The sequence below is a fragment of the Callorhinus ursinus genome, unplaced genomic scaffold (assembly GCF_003265705.2).
Source record: "Callorhinus ursinus isolate GAN/ISIS: 27379988/994484 unplaced genomic scaffold, GSC_fseal_2.0 scaffold31, whole genome shotgun sequence".
Classification (NCBI taxonomy): Eukaryota; Metazoa; Chordata; class Mammalia; order Carnivora; family Otariidae; genus Callorhinus; species Callorhinus ursinus.
In genome coordinates, this window is record NW_027397093.1 from 12,665,398 (window position 1) to 12,690,168 (window position 24,771).

General features: G+C 40.3%; 1 protein-coding gene across 2 annotated transcripts in view; it reads right to left on the reverse strand.

Moving 5' to 3' along the window:
* The window catches only part of MCU (mitochondrial calcium uniporter), a 199,257-nt gene extending 175,429 nt beyond the window's left edge, over positions 1 to 23,828 (reverse strand). Inside the window, exon 1 of one of the 2 annotated variants that reach the window (XM_025850455.2) lies at positions 23,651 to 23,828. In XM_025850455.2, the coding sequence (XP_025706240.1) occupies positions 23,651 to 23,797 (147 nt within the window). In that variant the 5' untranslated portion in view covers positions 23,798 to 23,828. The remainder of the gene's footprint in view (positions 1 to 23,650) is intronic. The other variant, XM_073878848.1, reaches the window with a different exon arrangement.
* Between the last annotated feature and the right edge of the window lie 943 nt (positions 23,829 to 24,771).

A 24,771-nucleotide genomic window follows, 5' to 3' on the forward strand; every position in this document is an offset into this window, starting at 1 on the left:
GGAAAAGGAAAAGGAAAAGGAAAAGGAAAAGGAAAAGGAAAAGGAAAGGAAAGGAAAGGAAGAAAAAAAAGAAAACAGCCTTATATTGGAAGAAGATGCCAACTGGAACTTTCATAGATAGTCAATGCCCGGCTTCAAAGCTTCAACGGACAGGCTGACTTTTCTTTTTAGGGGTTAATGCAGCTGGTGACTTTACACTGAAGCCAATGCTCATTTACTATTCTGAAAATCCTAGGGCCCTTAAAAATTATGCTAAATCTACCATGCCTGTGTTCTATAAATGGAACAACAAAACCTGGATGTTTACACATCTGTTTACAACACAGTTTACTGAACATTTTAAGCCCACTGTTGATACCTACTGCTCAGAAAAAAAGATTCCTTTCAAAACATTACTGCTCACTGACAACTGGTCACCCAAGAGCTCTGATAGAGATGTACAACAAGACTGTTTTCATGCCTGCTGACACAAGATCCATTCTGCAGCCCATGGATCAAGGAGTCATTTTAACTTTCAAGTCTTATTATTTAAGAAATACGTTTCATAAAGCTATAGCCGCCACAGAAAGGTATTCCTCCAATTGATCTAGGCAAAGTAAATCGAAAACCTTCTGGAAAGGATTCACCATTCTAGATGCCATTAAGAACATTCATGATTCATGGGGAAAGGTCAAAATATCAACATGAATGGGAGTTTGGAGGAAACTAATAGACTACAGTATAGTGTAAACATAATTTTTACATGTACTAGGAAACAAAAATACATTCAAATCACTTTATTGCCATATTCACTTTATTGCAGTGGTCTGGAACCAAATGTGCAATAGCGCCAAGGTATGCCTGTATAGGGAGATCATGGAAGATATGTCATTTCTGGTTCTGAATTAAGACTGCTAATTGGATTTATAAAGAAGTACAAAGAACCAATAAGGAGTCTTAGATGCACATTACAGATCTTCAGCTATCAAAGGTTCCATTATCATTCCAAATGATCAACATAGACATTTACTGAGCACCTGTTACATATAAGGTACTGCAGGGGATACAAAAAGAACTATAATCCAGCCCCCCCCTTTTTTTTTAAGATTTTATTTATTTATTTGAGAGAGAAAGAGCAGAAGCAGGGGGAGCGGCAGGCAGGGGAGAGGGAGAAGCAGGCTCCCCACCTAAGGAAGTTACAATCTAAAGTTTAAGCTAAATCATCCATATATAAAAAGAAACAGATTCAAAAGGCAGTCAAAGTACAAAGTGTGTAGTAGCCCTAAGGAGTTTTCTATAAACTAAATGGAAAGCGGGGGGGGGGGGGGAATCACTGGCCTTGAGATAGGCCTTTTAAGATGTACAGAATGAGACTGTGAGAGAGGGAAGAAAGGAACATTCCAGGCAATGGATGTGCAAAGTTAAAGAGCTAGGTAAAGATGGGAATGCACTTGGTGGTTCGGGACTAGCCTACTCAAGGCATTCACAAGCACTGGGAGTAGGGACTACTGTGGACTATGGAGACCCATATTTGAACTCTCAATTGAGTCACTTACTTGAGCACGTTATTTAGAACCCTTCAGATTCTATTTCCTCAGAAGTGGCAATTACAGTACCTATTTTATAGAACTAAATTAACTAAAATCATGCATGTATGGTGCTTCACACAACTTGGAAGTTAGTAAGCACTCATGGGTTATCAAAAACAACATTCTCATTAAAGATGGAAAGACAGATTGAAATCCAATTATGGAAGGCCTCGAATATCAGACTAAGGAACTTGCATTAAATCCTGTAGGTAGTGGCAAACAAAAGTTTTGTTTGTGGAAATGATGTGGTGAGATTTTAGAATGATAAATCTGGCAGGAAGATATGGAATGGGTTGATTGCAGAGGAAACACTGGAAGTTGAAATGCTATTTAGACAAAAGTCTAGACCTACAATAAGAGTTTCAACAAGGGTAAGGATAGTGATAATGGAGCACAAAGTGCAAAGGGTGGGGTATTGAATTGTGCACCTAAGAAATGGTTAAGATGGTAAATTTTGTTATGTATTTCAACACAATTTTTTTTAAAGGGTCAGAAAGGGAAAGTTAACTTAAGTATCTGGAAGAACCAAAGGTACCAATAAGGAAAAACAACAACAACCACAATAAAGTCAGGAAAGGGGGCTCCATTGGGAAAATGACTACGTACTGGTTAGGATTGAAGTGATGCCTGGAAAGCCAAAAGGACAGGTACAATATAGAGAGCTTTAAGACTGAAGCTCACTTGCTGATCTAACAAAGACCATCAGTTGGAAGAAGAAATTTCACCACGCATAAACACACTAATACACCCCAGTCCCAACTACTTGGCTTATCAGTCTTTAAGAAAGGATGGAGGAGCGCCCGGGTGGCTCAGTTGGTTAAGCATCTAATTCTTGATTTTGGCTCAGCTCATGGTTTCAGGATTGTGAGATTGAGCTCAGCACAGAATCTGCTTGAGATTCTCTCTCCCCCTTTGCCTGTGCCCCTCCCCTGCCCACATGCACTTTCTCTCTCTCAAAAAAAAAAAAAAAGGATATGTGACTTGGTAACTCCACTTAATACAGACTCAAAAGATGTCTTTTCTAAGACATCCCCCAAACCTAATTACAATAAAAAGCAGCCATTAACACAACCTACTATATTCATCTTATAATACAAATAGGACTGTAACAGATCCAGTAACACAATGGCACTTTGATAATCCTATAATTCAGACACCATACATTCTAAAATAAAAGGTTAATATGTTCAGTGTGTTCTCTATATATCCTTTAAATGTTAGCAGTGAATTTGTATGTGTGTTTCCAGAATTGCTAATATTTTCATATATTTTCTTTGAATAACATGAATACAGAAAAAATATATAAACTTAGTGAACTTTCACAAAGTGAACACATCCATATAACCAATACCCAAAACAAAAGTCAGAACATTACTAGCACCCCAGAAGGCCCCTTCATACCCCATTCCAATACTTTCCCCAATCCCCAACAAGGGTAATCAATCTCCTGACTTCTAATATCACAGATAGTTTAACCTGTTTTTGAAATTTAGGTAAATGCAATCAAAGAGTATGCACTCTCTAGTATCTGGCTTCTTCTGTTCAACATTGTATCTGTGAGTTTCACAATTATATATAGCTGTAGTTTGTTCATTCTGATCAATGTTTAATTCATTGTGTGATTATGCCAGAAATTTATTTACCCATTCTACTATTGATAGGCATTTGGAAAATTCCAGCTTGCGCTATTACAATTAGTCCTGCTATTAACATTTTTGTCCATGTCTTCTGGTGAATATACACATACAATTCTGTTGTATATAACTCTAGGAGTGAAAATGCTGAGTCACAGAACATGCAAGTGTTCAACTTTAGTAAAACAACTAATGAACTTTAAAGGAAGGAATATTTTTTTTTTAAGATTTATTTATTTATTTGAGAGAGAGTGACAGTGTGGGTGGAGGGTGCGGGGGCGGGGGGTGCGGCAGAGGGAGAGAGAATCCTTGAGCAGACTTCCCACCAAGCACAGAGCCTGACACATGGTTCTAATCCCAAGACCCCGAGATTATGACCTGAGCCAAAATCAAGAGTTGGCTGCTCAACCAACTAAGCCACCCAGGTGCCCCCAAAGGAAGGGAAACTTTAAGGTCTTTATAGGGCAATTTGAATGATTAATGATGTGTCAGAAGGTGCTGATGAAAACTCCATCAAAAACTACTTTCAGGAGGGGAAACATACTGAAGTAGGGTTGTTGAACCACATGGCTTCCAAGGACAGCAATTTACTTTAGAATATTTTCACCAGCAATTTGGAATGTGACAATAACACTTAGAAGTAATCAAGTTTGTCTTGTCTTTTCTAGAACCACTGATGCTGAAAATTTAGAAACAGTTGAAGAGCCATTACAATCAATAAGGTAAAGTAGTCACTTTCTCAACATGTTATGGAATATAAATATTACATGTCAGAACTCTGCAGCAATTAAACCTGTACTCATTTAACACTCCTGGAAAATGAAAGAGACTTCAAAACTAGTCTAACCCTCAGGTGGTCATATCAATGCCTTCTAAATCAGTGAACATGCGAACAAAAATTCATTTAATTCTGGAGCAGAAGAAGAATATTAGGTAAAAACTAAGGGCATCTGCATAATACATATTTTAGTAAGTATCAATACTGGTTTATTAATTATAACAAATGTACCAATCTAATGTAACATGTTAACGATAGAGGAAATGGGGTTGGGGTATATATGGGAATTCTGTGTAGTATCTTAGCCATTTTCCTATAAATCCAAAACTGTTTAAAAATAGATTTTTAAAAATCCATTTAAAACTCTGCAACATAATCTGCAGATTATAATACACCTGCTAAACTCCTCTCAGAATGCAATCCAAATGCATTTTAAGAGCTGTTAGACACCCACGCATGCATACATGCATGCCCAAGTGCACGCACACGCGCGAGCGCACATACGCGCACGCACGCACAGACACACACACACACACACACACACTTCCCATCTATGGGCTTAGACACACAGATATATGAGGGAAGCATTCTGTCTATGCTGATTTTGGTTTTGCTCCTAGCTATAAAATTATGAACCAGCCTCAGACTTCCTTTTTTATTCCAACTAACCTAACCTTTTTGAGTATACACTGTAAGCACTTAAGGATTCATTAAGAAGTAATCCCCCAGTTAATCTTCAAACAATAAAATAAAAGCATCCAAACTCCAAGTAACATCAATTCTCCAATAAATCACATCTTTGTGGTTTAAGTCATTGAGTCTTTGCTTTTACTTCAGAGGGAATAAAGGAAAAAGGCTATGCCTTACAGCTAGTAGGGAAAACAAGGAGCCCTAATGTGGTATGAAACCTAGTGGAAGGAACCCTGGGCAAGGAGGCAAGAGACCCAGCTTCTGGTCTCAGTTCCACCACTCATTTCCTCTGTGATCCTCGAACATTTCCCTGAACATCTCTGATCTTCCATTTCCATGATCTCAAGTCCATTTTAACTCTAGTATTTGTTCCACAAATCAAGAGGTCCTTTAGTTACCACTTCTTGTTATGCCAAATATCCTAGTTAATTCTTTTATCCTTATCTGTTCTATAAAATTTTTAAAGCATCTAGAAAGAAAAATAATACCCTGTCATGGAATGAATGTTTATTTCTACCAGGGGATGGAGGGTGGGGGGATATAATGAGTGAAAGAAAAGAAGTTGAACAGCATCATAGCTTTCCATTCCATTAACCTTATATTAGTAATCCCACCACCATATATATTGCAAATATTTACTTGCTAGTCAGCATTATGACACAGGTCTTGACTTTCTCTTTATTTTTTTTTTAAAGATTTTATTTATTTATTCATGAGAGACAGAGAGAGAGAGAGAGGCAGAGGGAGAAGCAGGCTCCCAAGGAGCAGGGAGCCCGATGCGGGACTCGATCCCAGGACCCTGGGATCATGACCCGAGCCGAAGGCAGACGCCTAACCATCTGAGCCACCCAGGCGCCCTTGACTTTCTCTTTAGAAGACTATTTGAATTCACCTGTGGTTCCAGCAAGTTTATATCTAAATACAACCTTAAGTTTGGTTCTTCTATAGAAGGAGTTGGCACACTTTTTCTTAAGCCAGATAGTCTGGGGCACTCAGATGGCTCAGTTGGCTAAGCATCTGACTCTTGGTTTCAGCTCAGGTCATGATCTCAGGGTTATAAGATGGAGCCCCATGGCTGGCTCCACACTCAGAGGGGAGTCTGCTTGAGGATTCTCTCTCTACCCATGCCCCTCCCCCAACTTGCACACACTCTTTCTCTCTCAAATAAATAAATCTTAAAAAAAAAAAAATACACATAGTTTAGGCTTTGTGAATCATATGGTCTCTGTCACAACAACTCAACTCTGCTACCGTAGTGCAAAAGCAGCCATAGACAATGTGTAAAAGAATGGATGTGTGTTCCAACAAAACTTTATTCAAAAAAACAAGTGGTCTTAGCTGTAATTTGCCAATCCCTCTTCTAATATCAAGGGGAGAAAAATCAACTGGCAAGATAGATTTTGTAAAACCACATCATGAGTTCACACTGATATAAGTTCTGTTTTGTTTGCAGGGACAAAATATTTATGAATCATGATCTTCACATACCTGAGAATGTTCAAGATTCCCCTGCGTGAACAGGTCACATCACCAATACCTAAGACAGAGCAGGAAAACACTCTCCCTTACATGGTTGTTATGACATAACAGAGGGTGTGTTAATTTATATAGGCAAAATTTACAAGGTGACCTGCAAAAGTAAAATACCAGGTTTTAGCAACTTCAGCAATAACAGAAACCCAAACCTGATTAATGCCAACCATCACTTCTATATATTAAGTTAAATTAATTCAGGTAAATGTCAAGGTCATCAACTTTCCTGGGAGAGCTGTTCTGTTTCCATGCAACCCAGCTGTTTTAGACCAGCAGACCCTTGGTCATCCATAACCTGTTAAATTTCAGAAGGCCAGACTAACTGTTTGAGCTAACACAGAAGTTCTGATTCACTCTGGGATAGGAAAGGTGTTGCTCATCAATATAAATGGGCTAATTAGGCCAAGATCAGATCTATCATCTCTCAAGGGTTTATCCTAATAAAAATGTTCCATTCTGTGATAGTCACCTTGCTAAATTCAGCCCCATGTTAGCTACCAGATGTTCAATAGCAGGCTGGAGCAAAGAGCCAGCCCACAAGGATCAAGCAAGTGCCTTTTTAAAAACTAATCTTAAGAGAAGTTCCTCTACATGGCTTTGCAAAGTAAGCAAAAACCATGCCAAATAGTAAAAAAGGCACTTACTTGACTCCCACAGGCCAGCTCCACACTCTAGCAGCTAAGATGTCACTGGCATGGTACATGGTGAGTGAGGAAGAAACGGTATCTTGTCAACCACTGTAGAAATGGTAGTGAAAGACCTAAAAGAATAGAAAAAAGTAATGTCAATGTCAAAGATAAAGGCTCTCCTGAGCCTGCTGACATGGATATCTCAGCATACAATAACAAGGAAAAGAAAGTTTGAAAAGATGTTGTTTAGGTCACTCTTAGCTGCTAGTCATTACAAGTGACCTTTAGGACAAGAGGACGTTTTGAAAGAGCCTTAGCTATAACCTAGAGTAAATCCAGGTTATGAGAAACTCTCAAATATACATTTTTTTCCAGAGGAAGTACTGAATCTTTGATAACCACATGGTAAGCTCATACAGATGTAAAAGTAGAGAGTCTAAAGCAACAACTCATAGACCAATATTTTTAGAAATAGTTTTAAAGAAGCAAAATCTTTTTCACTCTTCTCTATGCTTCTAGCATTTAAAAAAACGGAACCCTAGTAAACAATGAGGGAAGAAGAAATATTTTTTTAGATTTTTTTAAGTAATCTCTTCACCCAATGGGTGAACTTACAACCCCAAAATCAAGAGTTGCATGCTCTACCAACTGAGCCAGCCAGGCATTCCCCCCCCTTTTTTTCAACAAGAAAAAATTTTTAAAACTGAAGGGGACCCTGGCAACAGAAGTCTCAGCTTATCCAGATTCATTCAGAACTTTCACTAGTTTCAGAAACAAATTTACAAAACTAATTCGTTTACCTAGCCCCACAACCCTCTGATTTAGGAGTTCTGTTTCAAAATGCTTGACTCATGGCAAATTTAATCAGAGATCACTCAAAACCCAGACCAATAACAATTTTTTTTCCAGAACAACAACAATTTTAAAAAGAGCCTGTTCATGTACCACCACCTCCTCTCATAATGCCTTCACTATTTGTGGGGAAAATAATTTGTGAATAAAAAAGAGCGACTTGCAAGAAAAGCAGCAATAGTCAAAAAACAAAAATCATTCTTAATAATCAGTTAATTCTCAATTCTTAATTCTCAATACTCTCTCTTTCATCTTATCATGCCAACCCCCCCCAAAAAATTTTTTTTTCATTATCTCTTTTACTTGCAGATCCCTTCAGCATCCTTTCCCTCAGAACCAGAATGGAAGAAACAGGCAAGTGAATTTAAACATTCTTGAGGCATTAGAATCTCTCCAGTAAGAAAAAGCAAAGATAATTTTTCATTGTAAATAAGTTTTAGCCAAAAAACTACACTTGCACTATTCCCTAATTCTGAAATGCTTAAAGTTGGGTCACCTTTTTAACAGACAGTCTGATGATTCAAATTGTCCAGGCCTCAATTAATTTAACTAGAATGGGATATTCACTGTTAATAGCATATTTGGCCAGACTACATACTGTGTGCCTAGCTCACATATTCTTCTTAATTTTGGCTTGTGTTTGCCTTAGCTACAGTCCCTGGAAAGCATCCCATGTATTAGTGTTTCCCTTGCTGCATCAGCATTTCTGGTTAAAGCACAATTGCAAATCATCTGGAGGGACAACCTGAACAGAGTTCTGTACTATGTATTCTGCAACATTATCCAAACCATCAAAAATGTTACAAATGAAAGACAACTGCATGAAGCCGGGAAGAAAAAAAATTAATCAGAGATTGCCTTTCTAAAATAATGACTACAGGGGCGCCTCGGTGGCTCAGATGCTCAAGCGTCTGGCTCAGATGCTCAAGCGTCTGCCTTCGGCTCAGGCCATGATCCCAGAGTCCTGGGATCGAGTCCCGCATCGGGCTCCCTGCTCCTTGGGAGCCTGCTTCTCCCTCTGCCTCTCTCTCTCTCTCTCTCTCTCTCTCTCTGGCTCTCATGAATAAATAAATAAAATCTCTAAAAAATATTTAAAAAAAAAATAAAAAATAAAATAATGACTACAAAGTAAAGAATACTCAATGGCAAATGTATATATAAGGTTTATTATTAAAACAAATACTTATTTCACATCAACTATCTCCCTCAAAAAGTACTTTCCCCCTCATTCCTAGACCTTGTTTTTCCTTTGCTCCATAAAACCATGACACCATTCAAGAACAGTCTTTTTACCATTTAAGGCACAAGTCCTTTTTACAAAAGAAAGCAGTCCCAAACTGCAAATTATTCCAAACACACAGAAAAGAAACAATGAATAAAGGCCAACAAGTTTCCTTCCAAGCTTGTCTGCACTTCAAAAATCTGAGCCGTTTTATAGAGCAAAACAAGTTTTTGCTGTAGCAGCTCAATCCCACATGAGCTTGCTGTATTACAGCAAATGTTGGGCATTTTGCACAAGACATGTTCATCTGTGTAATGAAACATTCTTCTTCTCCTCCTCCTTCTCTCCGGAAATACAAAGGATTTTCCCAGGAATATGATTTAAATGAGGACATTCCACACCAAAAAAGGAAAAAAAAAATTCCTAGTCTAACTTTTAAAATGACATAATAAATTCCTTTTTCCTGTCCCTCCAAAATATTCAGCTAAAGACTTTCAGTCAACAAGACAATGGTTAAACGTGAGAAAGTGAATGAAACACCACAAAACAGTTAAAAATGAATGAACCAGAACTACATGTATCAACATATTTTTTAAAGTATTTAAGTAAAAAGAACAAATTACGTAACTACATACAGTGTAAAATCTTCCAAGTGAGGTTAAAACATACTTAAGAGTACTATGTAACTTTGACAGATAGTCAGATAAACAAAAGCATAAACACATGCATGGGAATGGTAAATACCAAACTGGAAAGAATGGTACTTTTGGGAGAGAGGACAAGAAATAAGATTGAGGAAGGATATTTAGGGCAGCAATTATAGTTGTCCTGTTTAATTTTTCAAGCTAAAAGAAATAAATATACCTGTTTTTACAGACATGACATACTTCATACTTTATTTTTTTTAAAGATTTTATTTATTTATTTGAGAGAGAGAATGAGAAAGAGAGAGAGAGAGAGAGAGCATGAGAGGGGGTTGGGTCAGAGGGAGAAGCAGACTCCCTGCTGAGCAGGGAGCCCCATGCGGGACTCGATCCCGGGACTCCAGCATCATGACCTGAGCCGAAGGCAGTCGCTTAACCGACTGAGCCACCCAGGCGCCCGACATACTTCATACTTTAAAAACAAAAGACTTTTCCCCTTGTTTGGCTTAATTTTCTTATGAAGGAAATTTCTTATGAAGGAATACACCCCACCCACCCCACCACCACCCCATCCTCCCACCCCCACCCCCCCAAAGAAACCCTCTGGTGATGGAATGCCCTTTCCAGGTGAGCTTTGACAGACGCTCATCAGGTCTGACCTGGGTTTTCTTCCACTAATGCTGCTACTTTCTGATGCTGGCTGGATGTGACTCAGATCCGTAACTCAGGGCCTCAGCCTGTCTCTACTTTTAATCTTACCAAGAATACTCTTTTTAGGCAATCTGCTAGAGTTCCCTTTCATTTTCCCCTTTTTATTGCTAAAAGCTCTAGCAATCACTACAAAAAAAGTCGTTACATATTTAAAGCTCACCCGACTTTGTGGCACTTGGCCAAGCGAGGAACCTGATTTCATTCTGAATCAAATGTCAATGTGGAATGAGATATTAAAATTAAAGTACTGGTTGCAGTTCAATTTTCCATCTAATAAATGAATATTTCAAAATTCTGTAAAGCTATGCTACAACTGTTTTACCATCTCAACAACGTTGAGACAACATTTTGTTTTGAAGCTTAAGTCAGAGCCAGAAATTAAAAAAAGAAAAGATTTCATTTTTGGAGGGGGTGGTTAAAGCAAGAATGAAATAAAACTGAATTACTAACATGCATACGTGTAATGAGACATTCACACAGAGCATACCCTTGGGATCCCCTCAAAAGATAAAAACAAAATAACAACAACAAAAAATCACTACCACCTCTTCAGGATCAGAAAACTCATTTTTCCTGTGTATTCAGCAGCTTCTAGCACCAGCACGCAAAGATCAGAGAAAGAGGGACAAGGAAGAGAGAAACTGACAGAGACAGACATAAGCTGGTATTCTTCTGTTTACAAAATAAATGTAATTCCATCAAAAGCAAATCAGAAACTTTCAATCTTCTCATTAGGTTTTTACTATTTCTCCTACTCCATTCAATCTATCCTTAAATACTTCTTTGAAGTATTCTGACATCCATACTCTGTTTTAAAATGAAAAATAGGTTTTATCACACTTGGCCACTTGCCACAGCCCTGCTTCATTGCAGCTAGCAGAATTCTGGCAGTGCAAGATACAGGATACAGTGGGGGCAGAATGGAAATACGGAAGATTAGTTCCAAAATAAACACCTCCAAAAATCTGTCATCTTTGGAAATTTTATACATGTAGGGAATCTAGAGTTGGCAGCACCTCTTTCAAAGAGTTCTTTAAAGCTCTCTTCTGCAGTCCAGCCCTTCACCCTTCCCTCTTCTCCTCTACCTGCTCCAAATACTTGCCAGGCAAATGCATGTGTCAATTTCTTAAATCACTTATAACACAAAAGCACTACAATATTTTTCCATCACTATTTTTATGTAGCATTTTCTATAGTCCTACTTGTTTCAGCATAATCTGTGAACTCTTTTAAAATGATTTACCTTACACCAGTTAGAATGGCAAAAAATGACAGGGCAAGAAACAACAAATGTTGGAGAGGTTGTGGAGAAAGGGGAACCCTCTTACACTGTTGGTGGGAATGCAAGTTGGTACAGTCGCTTCGGAAAACAGTGTGGAGGTTCCTCAAAAAGTTAAAAATAGAGCTACCCTATGACCTAGCAATTGCACTACTGGATATTTACCCCAAAAACACAGATGTAGTGAAAAGAAGAGCCATATGTACCCCAATGTTCATAGCAGCAATGTCCGCAATAGCCAAACTGTGGAAAGAGCCGAGATGCCCTTCAACAGATGAATGGATAAAGAAGAAGTGGTCCATATATACAATGGAATACTACCCAGCCATCAGAAAGGATGAATACCCAAGTTTTACACCAACATGGATGGGACTGGAGGAGATTATGCTAAGTGAAATAAGTCAAGCAGAGAAAGTCAATTATCATATGGTTTCACTTATTTATGGAACCTAAGGAATAGCATGGAGGACATTAGGAGAATGAAGGGAGAAATGAAGGGGGGTAATCGGAGGGAGAGACGAACCGTGAGAGACTATGGACTCTGAGAAACAATCTGAGGGTTCTAGAGGGGAGGGAGGTGGGGGGGATGGGTTAGCCTGGTGATGGGTATTAAAGAGGGCACGTACTGCGTGGAGCACTGGGTGTTTTATGCAAACAATGAATCATGGAACACTATATCAAAAACTAATGAGGTATTGTATGGTGATTAACATAATAAAATAAAATTAAAAATAAATAAATAATAAAATCAGGTTATTTGATTTAAAAAAAATGATTTGCTGCTGCTTGACTCAAAGAAAAGTAATTCCTTCTTCACATTTCCATGATTCCCATCACTGTATTATCTAGGCACAGAGAACTAGATGATCTACAGATGCATTATCCACAGGGTTGAAGGATTTAGATGATGGTCTCTAGGGCTTTTTAACTCACTGACTCTCATTTATCCAATGCTGGCTGAGTGTTCTTGACACTATTAGGCTCAGTTCACAGAATTTGGGAGAGTAGACTACTATGGGAAACTAATCACCTGAGGTTTTCACACTCATATTTCCTGTAGTGTAATTACAAAGGAAAACAGAAACATTTTCTGTTTCAGACTGGCAAGCCACAACTCAGAATTAACAAATTATTAGAACAGTCCATCTTGGGGTGCCTGGGTGGCTCAGGTCATGATCCCAGGGTCCTGGGACTGAGCCCCGCATCGGGCTCCTTGCTCAGCAGGGATTCTGCTTCTTCCTCTGCCTGCCGCTCCCCCTGCTTGTGCTCTTTCTATCTCTCTCTGACAAATAAATAAAATCATTGAGAAAAAAAACAAAACAAAACAGTCCATCTTACCTCAGCACTACAACATTAACTGCTTTTTTCCTTCCCTCCACCCTCTCTCTAACTCTGGATTCCTTACCATACCTTCACCTATTCCCCATACTCTCAGTAGTTGGGACTGGAAAATGAAGACAAAAGAGAAAGATGGGACTAAGGCATAATGAACTGTTTCAGAGGAATGCAGGGTAAATTGTCTATCAAGATGTCAGAAGTAATTATGCAAACTGTCCTGAAAAGGAAATGGAAGCTATTTGTCTTCACTTCAAGCCCTTGACCCTTGTGAGAATAAGCAAATATATTATACTTGGATTTATGATTTTATACAAGACCGCCACCATGAAATAACATAAAAATTAATGATATATGTCTTAGAATTAGAAAGCCCTTTAGGCTCATCTGATCAAGCATCCTTATTTAACTGACCAAAACATTAAGACCAAAGAGGTAAGTCACTTGCCCAAGGTCAAATAGCAACTTAACAGTAGAGAAATGAACAGAACCCAGACTCCTATTGTATCCCAACCGCACCTAATCCTCTTCAATTACTTACTTTTGGTGATTGAAACACACACACACACCACTTCCAACTCTTCTTTTATCTACTTCAGAAAACTAAAAAAATTCTTTCATGATACAATTGTTTGCTCCCATAGATTTCAAAAGGCTCATACATGACAATCTCTTCTGGCAAAGCAGATATTGTAACAGCTCTAAAAATTATCATAGTTGGGGTGCCTGGGTGGCTCAGTCGGTTAATCGGCTGACTCTTGATTTCAGTTAAGGTCATGATCTTGGGGTTATGAGACTGAGCTCAGCGCAGAGTCTGCTTGAGATTCTCTCCCTCTCCCCCTGCCTCTGCCCCTCCCCCTGCTCACTTGCATGCCCCTGCACACACACTCTCTAAAATAAATATTTTAAAAAATTAAGAATTGTCATAGTTATCAAATAAATACTTACCTTTGTATTATAATACCTAAAAGACCAAAGAATATATGCTTTCTAAATAAAGCAATCCAGGGCGCCTGGGTGGCTCAGTTGGTTAAGCGACTGCCTTCAGCTCAGGTCATGATCCTGGAGTCCCAGGATCGAGTCCCTCATCGGGCTCCCTGCTCAGCAGGGAGTATGCTTCTCCCTCTGACCCTCCCCCCTCTCATGCTCTCTATCACATTCTCTCTGTCAAATAAACAAAATCTTTAAAAAATAAATAAAGCAATCCAGTAAAATCAATTAAAATACTAGAGAATCACTCCATATAACTCATTCTTGATTATTACATGGTTTTATTTTTTATACTTCTCTTGAGAAACTGGGGTAGCAGAAGCAGTAGGAATCTTCTATCTTCATTCCTAATGGGAAAGGGAGGTTGCTAAAATTTTACTAAGAAATGGTTTCATGCTTAAGAATAGCTAGGTTTTTGTTTGTTTTAAAAAGACCATCATACATACAATGTTCAATATTCCCTAAGGTAAACAAATATTACAAAAGTGGAAAGTCGAAGAGAACAAAGTCAAAGGAAATTACTCAAAAATATTCCTCTAATTAACGTAATGGGAAGTTTCTGCTTTGGAAGAGTATAATACACAGAACACACACTTTCAACAAGGATTTGGTGAGTGCTCATCATGCTTTGTAAACTTTTTCCATACTGGTGTGTAAATCTTTCAGATTCTGATGGTATGGGGGAGGGGGGGGCAGGAAAATGGGGATAAGGTGGGCATCTGATATACAAATTTAAAATCATTAAACCAGGTCAACACATTTTTATATACAAAAGCAGAGGTACAACAATCACAACAAAACATACTTAACATGACTGTAAAAAGAAATACACAGAGAAGGTCCAGAAACAAAGTTTTCAGCACCTGAGCATTAACGGAATCAGACAGCCCTCGAAATGAATTACCTTTTCTACCTGGTACCAGCTGAGTGATAGTCCATGTCCAATCATCAAGTTCTATCAATTCCATTTCCTAAATCTGCCTTCTCTCTATTCTTTTTCTCTATTCCCAATGCTACTGTCTTCATTCAGGCATCTTTTGCCTAGTCCATTAAGATGTCCCTTATTGGCCTCTTGACTTTTCTGGTCCCCTCCTCTCCAATCCCGCCTTCACACAGCTGCGACTGTAACTACCAAAAAGCACAAACTGATCATGTGATTCTCCTAATTGAAATTTTTCTGACACTCACCTATGGACCAGCAGTATTTTTTCCAAACTGTGGCTTAAATTGTGGAATCAATCTAAATGGGTCCCAACCAGTATTTCTTCAACAAAACAGCACAGAAACTATGTATGTCTCATACATAGTAAAAATACCGTTTTGTGAAACTTTTCCTACTTTTACGCACACGTGCACATTCTGGGTCATGATATAAGATGTATTTCTACTGTGGGTTGAGTTAAAAAAAAAAAAAAACCACTGACCTACATAATAAAATTCCAACTCCTTCACAAGTCCCTTCACAGTCCGATTCCCTCACCAGAGCACAGTGGTTAAGAGACAGGCGCCAGGTATGCCAGTCCCAGCTGTCCGATCCTGAGCAAGTCATTTACTAACTGAGTGTCACTTACCAGCTGTGATCCTGGGCAAATCAACCAATCTGAGGTAACTTAGTTTCACTATGTATAAAAGGAGGATAGTAACAGCACCTACCCACAGGTGTCACAAAAATTAAGTGAGATTACCTGTGTAAAGTACATAACACGTGGTGCACTTAATATTAGTTATTATTGGTATCACTACTACTGTCCAGTCTAATCTCTGGCTATTCTTGCCCATACTCCAGTTATAACAAACGACTGGCAGTTTCTCAAATACATCTTCCTCCCTCAGACTGTCATGTCAGATGTTGGTGCTATCTAGAATGTGAACTGCAACTTTCCAGTCCCCCACACATTTTACTTCCTCCTATTTCAGCTTAAGTGAGGCCTCCCTTGTGACGCCTTCCCCAATTCTCTTGAGTAAGTCTAAATGCTCCCAATGAACCTCCATGGGGGGGCGGGGAGTATAACCAATTACAGTCTTGCTTGTTGGTGTCTCCCAGCCAAACTGTGACCTCTTTGGACCACCTCAGAGGCATCTCTCTTTCACAGCACAGCAAGTTACAAACAGTAGTTCAACAGATATTTCCTGAATGACTCCAGGTTACTTACCCCTCCTAGGTCTTCATTTTCTTATCTGTACAATGGGGGAAGTATTTTGCCTGAAGGTTGTTGAGTATGCTAGACAACGTTTTTAAAAGTGATATAGAAGCAATGCTCGATAATGGGTGGGACTTTCTAGAATCCTTAGCTAAATTACAAAGATCCTAAGGAAGCAATACCTTAGACCCTTACTACCTAATACCTGGAGGAGAGGGTGGAGAAAGGGATTTAAGGAATGTATTCAGAAAGATGGTGAGATCTCTTGGAAGAAAACTGCAGTAGATGCTTGAGAAAGAAACATGGCTGAAGGAGAAGACAAAAGGAAAGGAGGCCCCACACTGGGACCCCACCAAACCTAGACTTAAATTTCACCTCCAAAGCATCTGTCTTGTCCATCATTGTATCCCTAGCATTAAAACAGTTTATGACACTTAAGAAGAAAGAAACCTACCTCATCCTCAGTGTCCTCATCAATAAAACTGGGGTAATAATGCCTCTCATAGGGTTATGGTGAGAATTAAATGAGGTAACACAATGCCCTCAGATCTTAGATGCTTCCTTCTATATCTACTCCTCTACGTAGGATCAGGTGGTTCAAGTTAACCTACTTACTCTCCTGTTATTTGACAAAAAAAAAAAAAATCAGTCACATTAACTTTCTCTAAAGTTTAAAGGAGATATTAGTACTCAAACATCCTGTAACACCACTTACTATAGATAAGAAGTAAAATGTAGCCTCTCTTAGAATGAAAAAAGAAGTCTAAAGGATCTTGTAATCTGTAAGGCAGTACAGTTTAAGACTACATTGGAGAATATCCTCTGGACAGCCTCATACACATAATGGAGTCCTCAGCAATTCTCTGGTGATCATTACAAATGCTTCCCAAACAATAAAGTATACAACACATAGTAAAAACTGAGAATTTCAGAAACAAAGTGTAAGAGGTAAACACCCCACTCTTAATACATATTATCAATGTCCTTAAAGAATTTTTGGAAAGGGCTCTTATTTTTAAGAGAGATGTCAAAATGCAATGTCATATTTTCAGTTTTTTCCAGAACCGCATTAGAAAAAGTTCAGTTTTAGGGCGCCTGGGTGGCTCAGTTGGTTAAGCGACTGCCTTCGGCTCAGGTCATGATCCTGGAGTCCCGGGATCGAGTCCCACATCGGGCTCCCTGCTCAGCAGTGAGTCTGCTTCTCCCTCTGACCCTCCCCTCTCTCATGCTCTATCTCGTTCTCTCTCTCAAATAAATAAATAAAACCTTTAAAAAAAATAAAATAAAATGGTAATTTAAAAAAAAAAAAAAGAAAAAGTTCAGTTTTAGCATGCTATTAGACCCAGCTGGTGATGTAATTTACCAAGTTATATTTTTATCAAAATAAAAGACTGGGGTCGCCTGGGTGGCTCAGTCGTTAAGCGGCTGCCTTCGGCTCAGGTCATGGTCCCAGGGTCCTGGGATTGAGCCCCACAGCAGGCTCCCTGCTCAGCGGGGAGTCTGCTTCTCCTTCTCCCTCTCCCTTTCCCCCTCCCCACGCTTGTGCTCTCTCTCTAATAAATAAATAAAATCTTTAAAAATAAAAACATATAAAAAAAATAAAATTAAAAATAAATATATATATATAAATAAACAAAAGATTTAAGCCCGTACACAGTTTATGGGTCAATAATTCACTAAACTTACTAAAATTACTTTGCTTGAAGTCAACTTTCATGTTACACAGGCTCTCTCACTGCATTTAACAAAGTGCAGTGAAATAATTAAATGGACGGTTACTCTTGCATGTTCAACATGCAGAGGACAAGTTTTTTTTAACATGTGTCATCAAGCTTGACCTAAATCAGGGAGTAATTATTCAAGACTGGGTTTGAGGGGGCGCCTGGGTGGTTCAGTCGTTAAGCGTCTGCCTTCGGCTCAGGTCATGATCCCAGGGTCCTGGGATCGAGCCCTGCATTGGGCTCCCTGCTTGGCGGGAAACCTGCTTCTCCCTCTCCCACTCCCTCTGCTTGTGTTCCCTCTCTCGCTGTGTCTCTCTCTGTCAAATAAATAAATAAAATCTTAAAAAAAAAAAAAAAAGATTGGGTTTGAGTTTAGGCACTTACTGAAAGAATATGCTCCCAATTCCCTTTTTTAAAACCCACCTCTGCTTAACTGTTTGCAAAACAAAACGCACAACTGTGTAATTTCGTAGGAAAAGAAATGAATGCAAAGGCCAGCAGATGGGGGAGCCATTTTCAGCTCTGTAGTAACTGGCTGGGCTACCAAGGAAGAAGCCATTCACCACTTTTGCCCTACTTCCTTAATCTATGGTCTTTTTGAGATCTCAAGTCTACAATTCTTTTAAGTACATGTCCTTCATGGTAACGTCTTAGTTTTCCTAATAACATGTTATTCCAGTAATTATAAAATATTCATGAGCCATGATATGGCATTAATCAAAGAACAGAGGATTCCCTTATGTTAAGTGATTATCTCAAGATCTTAAAAGGTAGCATTGTCCTTAATCACAAAAAGCAAAACAAAACAAAAAAAAGTAATTTTTAAGAAAACCCACAGAGACACAAAGCTAGAATATAAAAAAGCAATGAGGGGGCACCTGGGTGGCTCAGTCAGTTAAGTGTCCAACTCTTGATTTAGGCTCAGGTCATGATCTTAGGATCCTGGGATCATGCCCCGGGTCAGGCTCCAAGCTCAGTGGGGAGTCTGCTTAAGGATTCCTTCTTCCTCTCCCCCTCCCCTCCATCACGTTCTCTCTCTCTCAAATAAGTAAATAAATCTTTTAAAAAATGAAAGCAACATCTCTGCAGTTATTCAGATAACGGTATCAATGAAGTGCTATTGCAGAAGACCAGGACCACTCTGGATTTCAAACATGAGGCAGCCCCAAAACCAAAAATGATCCTTGTTGTTATCTTTGATATGCACCATTCTCGATGCTGCATTCTCTACTTAGATTTCCTCTTGGAGTAGAGTTCCATAAAGCCTAAAACAGAGCCCCTCGGGACTTAGAAAAGTTCAAATAATCATAATCTGTTGAATAAATCCAAATTTACTCAAACATTTTGTGGGGTGCAAAATAAGCACGATTTTAACATAAATAAAAGAATGGTTGTGGGGCACCTGGCTGGCTCAGTCGATTAAGTGTCTGCCTTTGGCTCAGGTCATGATCTCCAGGTCCTGGGATTGAGTCCCACATGGGGTTCCCCGCTCAGCGGGGAGTGTACTTTCCCTCTCTCTCTCTGCCCCTCCCCCCACTCATGCTCTCTCACTTGTGCGTGCTCTCTCTCTCAAATAAAATAAAATAAAAAAGGATGGTTGCTTCCTTAAAAACAAGTCTGCTCTTGGAACTACTGTAACATTGTGTGTCAACTATATTTCAATAGAAAATAATAACAGTAATTTTAAAAGTCTGCTCTAAACATTTATCCAGAACCATCAAAATCTTAGTATTAAAGTAGACTAAAACAACAAAAACTCTAGAACTTGATTCAATCGTATATTTCTATTAATCTGGGTATTAATCATACTTTTGCTGGGCTTTGGGCAGAAAGCAAGTACCACCACAGAGCTAATCCAAAGGTACCCACTCTGTGGGTATACTACCATAAAGAAGTATAATATACGATCAAAGACAGCACTGGCAATACCAAAGTTAAATTACTCAAATGTGGGTACTTAAGTAACAGGTCATTAAACAAGTCAAACTGGGGACAAGGGGCTGGGGGGAGTGGATGAGCATACCTTTTCACTGGCAAGCAGACAAAAAGGTGCATATTCAATTAATGCACATCTGAGTGTCACCCAGATACCTAGCACTGTGTTGGAGTCTATGAGAGACAAAAATGCAATATTGCCCTACCTCTCCTATAAGATAAGGCACCCACAAATGAAATATATAGATAACAAGACAAGTCAGTGTCAATCTGTGTCCTGCTAATAATAAATCCTATCGGAATTTAGACAGAACAGAATAGAATAGAGAGGGATCAAGAGCCAGGAATCACACAAATTAAGCTTCTGACTAGAACATCTTGAATCCACCTCCATTTAAAGAATTTTAAACCTAGGGGCGCCTGGGTGGCTCAGTCGTTAAGCGTCTGCCTTCCGCTCAGGTCATGATCCCAGAGTCCTGGGATGGAGCCCTGCATGGGGGGGGGGGGGTCCTTGCTCAGCGGGAAGCCTGCTTCTCCCTCTCCCACTCCCCTGCTTGTGTTCCCTCTCTGTCTGTCAAATAAATAAAATCTTAAAAAAAAAAAAGGAATTTTAAAACCTAGATGTAATAAACCACACACATAACCTAGTAAGTCACTTCCCTCAGCTGCCATCAGGTCTGTTTCCTCATCTGTAAAGTGAGGAGGTTAGCTTCAAAGAGGAGTCTTAGGTCACAGTCTCTAACCTGAAATGGACCTAAGAGGTTAGAGGAGTGATTAAGACTGAAATTCAGTTGCAAGAACTACATGAACATTTAGTATAGATATACGGAACACTGGCTTAAGGACAGCGGAGTATTTGTGCTGGGATGAATCTGGCTAAGTAAGACCGGCCAGACCCTGAGAAACCCAATTAAAGAATTGGGACTTGCCTCTCTGTCAGGTAATATTACCTGTTAAAACTGTCAAGTTAAACTGAAATGCTATCACTGCCAAAGAACTATAATGTGTAAAATAGAGAGGGATGGCCACAAACTATAACAATACAATGACACACTTAAGAGAGTTAATAATTCAGCATAGCCGTTGACCACTAGGAAATGTTAACAGTCAGGCTTTCATAATAAGAGGTGAGACAGTTTGATTTAGCAAAGCAATTACCCAGCTCACGATGAAAGGCAGTTCCCCGTCAAAGAACCATCCTTGCAAACAGCAGCCACCTTCACTAACCACACAGAAAGGCATGCAACATTTTGTTACAGTCACAAGCTGAGGAGCAATAAACTGGCTCTTCACACAGGAAAGGAAAAATTACGCCAGATAAAAATATCGAATAAGCCCCTGCACCTTTATTTCTATTTACTCAGTTGTATGACCTTTTAATGAGGAAGGTGGGGAAGGGACAAGTTATGTTTTATAACTTCGAAACCACACTTACCCATGAGCTGAACTGTATTGCTTTGGACTCATTCTGTAAACTCAGAAAAGATTTCACAACGCATGCCTCTCAAGCAAAAAATTAACCAGCACCATAATTGGTTATGTACCCCTGGCTCTAATTTACTCTACCTACTACAGCAGAACAAAAGTGGCACAAGCTGGGCTTGTGATCTAGTCCAATGCAGAGTGCCATCTGCTGCACATGCACAGAATGTGTCCTATGCAAGATTCAACCTCAGTGTCTCTCAGGGCCCTTTATAAGAGCAAGTTGTTTGTTTCCATATTTACCTCATTCAACAGCTCTGCCTCCAACAACAGCTATTTACAGAAGTCCCATTCATGGGACTTTAAAATACCAATACTTTCCTAACAAACACTAGTTTTGAAAAGGAGGAGATTATGAAGGAGCAATTGCACTTTAAAATGCAAAGAACATGATAAGGGGGTCAGAATATCTGGGGTGGGTGGGAATCCTAAAACTGTTGCATATTAGCTGTGTAGTCCTGGCCAAGTCCCTCCCTTTTCTGGGCCTCAATTTCAGGTATAAAATGTCAAGAGTTAAATCCCTAAGAGATGCCTTTCAAATTGAGTCTTGTGAGGAATCATAGAATAACAGATGGAGACAGCTATATACAGGATGGCTTCAGAGCAATCGTAGAAAAAGAAAAAAACCTGTTTACATATTTTAAATAATCAGGTACAACTTTTTTCAAAATCGTACAATTCTAAGTTCATTTACAAGTCAACATTCCCATGATAACACTTCAGCCCTTCAGAAATAACACTTCACTTTAACTGTGCTTTCAGTTACAAATTCAGCACATCACTTTTACCCACCCCAGAATAGCACAGAAGAACACTTTCATGAAGTACCCACACAAGGAAGACACTCACAGCCTGACAGATTCGCATAGTGGAAAATATACAAGGCATAAATTTAAAAATGCTAAATGAATACCACACCCGAATAGCCTTAAAACCTGTGCAAAGTCAAAAGACGTATTAGCAAAATACAGGGATAAAGACAACTTGGGAAGTATTTAAATAGTTAGAGAGGGGAATGCCATCAGATTTCTGGGTGGCTTTATGTTTTTAAGAAAACAAAACACATAAATGGAGGCTTTGAAACATGCAAATCTAAACTGAACTGTGGAAAAGCTCGGCTCTCACCCAAGAGCTTCAGCAAAGCAATATGTCAGTATGCCAAATACGAAGTACAAATTTTCTTCAGAAGAATGAAGATAGGATCCATACGTGTGACTAATAATAACAATATCATCTTGCATTTACAGAGCATTAGTTCTTTTCATAGCTCTTTCAGACACTTGGTTTCATACTGTCAATCAGTCTTGGGGTATCCTCTGAAAACCTCCAGTTCAGCTTCCTCTCAAGAGCTATGTGATCAGGTTAAGACAGGTGGATGTATTTGTTGAGATCTGAAGGTACTAGTTTCTTCTATCAGGCCGTCTGCAGTGATTCTCTCATTACACTATACAACTTAGCCCTAGGAAATAAAATCTACACTCCTTCCCTCACACTTGGCCAGAGACCAACATAAATGGGTCTAGAAAGTCCAAGGAAAGAGAACCCGCTGACTTGTTAGGTCAAGAACTCCATGCCAAGTTGATCTCTTGCAATTGAAAAAACAATTCACAATCACTCCCAAATACATCCCAAGGCTGTTCAAACAGAAATTCTCCTCCGTTGCCAGCCAATGAAATCCAGCAATAACTGGTTAATTCAAACACCAAATCCCTGCCTCTATGAACAACTTGCCATATTCACTTCCCCTCCGCCCGCTGCCCACCCTTCCTTCTTCAGGCACGCGTGAACAAGCTGATAAACCAGTCCTCCAAAAGGACCACCGAGGACCTTTAAGGACCTGAGGGGATGGAGCTTGCCTCCTGAAGCAATGCAGCATCCATCGCGAGGGGGCTGTTCCCCATGCCCACACACGCAGGAAGTCACGCAGGGGGATAAAGTTTGATTATCCTTCTTGCCCGTTCCCAAAGGGCCGAGAGAGGACGAGGGAGCGGCCCCGCTGGGGTCCTGGGCTGCTCTCCGGAGACAGTGCCCAAGAAGCATGGCACTGCCACTCTCCTGACACATACACCAGGCAGCCGCGGCAACTCAGGACACCCCAACCCGCCCGGAGGAGGAGGGAAAGGGGACAACTTGCACGGGGCTCAGTTCGCAAGCGATGGGGCAGAGCTGTCAAAAAAAAAAAAAAAGAAGGGAGGGACCGAGATCGGGGGCTAGTCAGTGAGAGGTTCAAGTCCCGTCCCTTCCCCGCCCTGGTGCCCCGGGTCCTGCGGGAACATCCCCGCCATCGCCCCTCCTCCTCCTCCACTCGGCTTCCTCCGCCCTCCCTTTCTTCCTGGTCGCCGCCGCAGGCGCCTGAAGGGCACGGCGGCTCCTCGGTGCCCGGCAAGCTCGGGAGCGGCCGCGAGTTGAGGTAACTCGCCCGCTGCCCCGGCGGCCTGCCCGCCGGCGGCTCCCACACGCCAGCGCCGCCCCGCCCTCCCCGGAGCCGCCAGGCGTGCTCGCTCACCGTCCGGTGGTGCTGCTGCTGCCGGTGGCGGTTGACGCTCAGCCCGGGGAAGCAGCCGGCAGTCAGCGCTCCGCAGCCGCCGGCGCCCCCGCCGCCGCCCCGGGAGGAGAGGAGCAGCAGGAGCGATCTACCTGCGGCGGCCGCCATCTCTCAACTGGAAACGGCGCCGACCCAGGCAGCGCAGCGGACGGCCGGGGCGGAGCCAAGACCCGCCACTCACCGACGCCGGGCCAACTGCCGCCCTTGGCTGAGTTGGTGAGGCGGAGCTTCCTGCGAGGCCCAATCGACAGGCGGGAGAACCACACTTGAGGCTGCCTGTCACTTCCAGAGTTACCTATTGTGGGACATAGTCGATTACGGGCAAATTCTAAGGTACGGGTAATTGGTACCCGCGCCCCTCAGAATAGCAGCAGTAGAGAGACGGCATATTCGATTCGGCTAATCTTCACCAAGGGTAGAGCTATGATAAGGGTAACTGGGGAAACAGATATTTGTGCTAAGCTTTGTACTTTTTGAGTGTTCTAAGTTGGCAAAATATGTACCAAATTAGTAATCATTAACGTAGGGGTGCTAGAACTCTCAGTGACACGCCCAGAGTTATCATTCATAACTGATGGTATTTGGATATGCTGAAATTAATCAAAGAGTGATCCAGTGACCGTGATATGTAGCATAATATAGGAGGGATAGAATGCTTATGATATCAAAGTCCCAGAATGAGTACACGCCATCAGGGTGAATTAACAGACGTATATACATTTCAAATACTCATTTCATTTTTACAGCACCTTTTAGACTGATACTCTTACACTCTCCAGAAGGAAAAATCATTTTCTTACTATCTTTGACCCTGTGTGCACTTATTAAACTATGGAAACAGAACATGTTGGTAATGTAATAAAAGTCATGTAAAGGTTATTTTAATGAATTTTCATACTTTAAATAAACTAGTCATTAGGATACACTTTGGAATCATTCTTGATCCCTTTCTCTTGAAAAATACTTCTTTCCCCCAAGAAACAAGATCAGAAAGCTCATTAAAGACTGTGAAAAAAAGTATTTTCATAGAAGAGGATTTCCTTGCTGTCTGTTACTATAAGCTAGTTAGTCCTCACATCTTT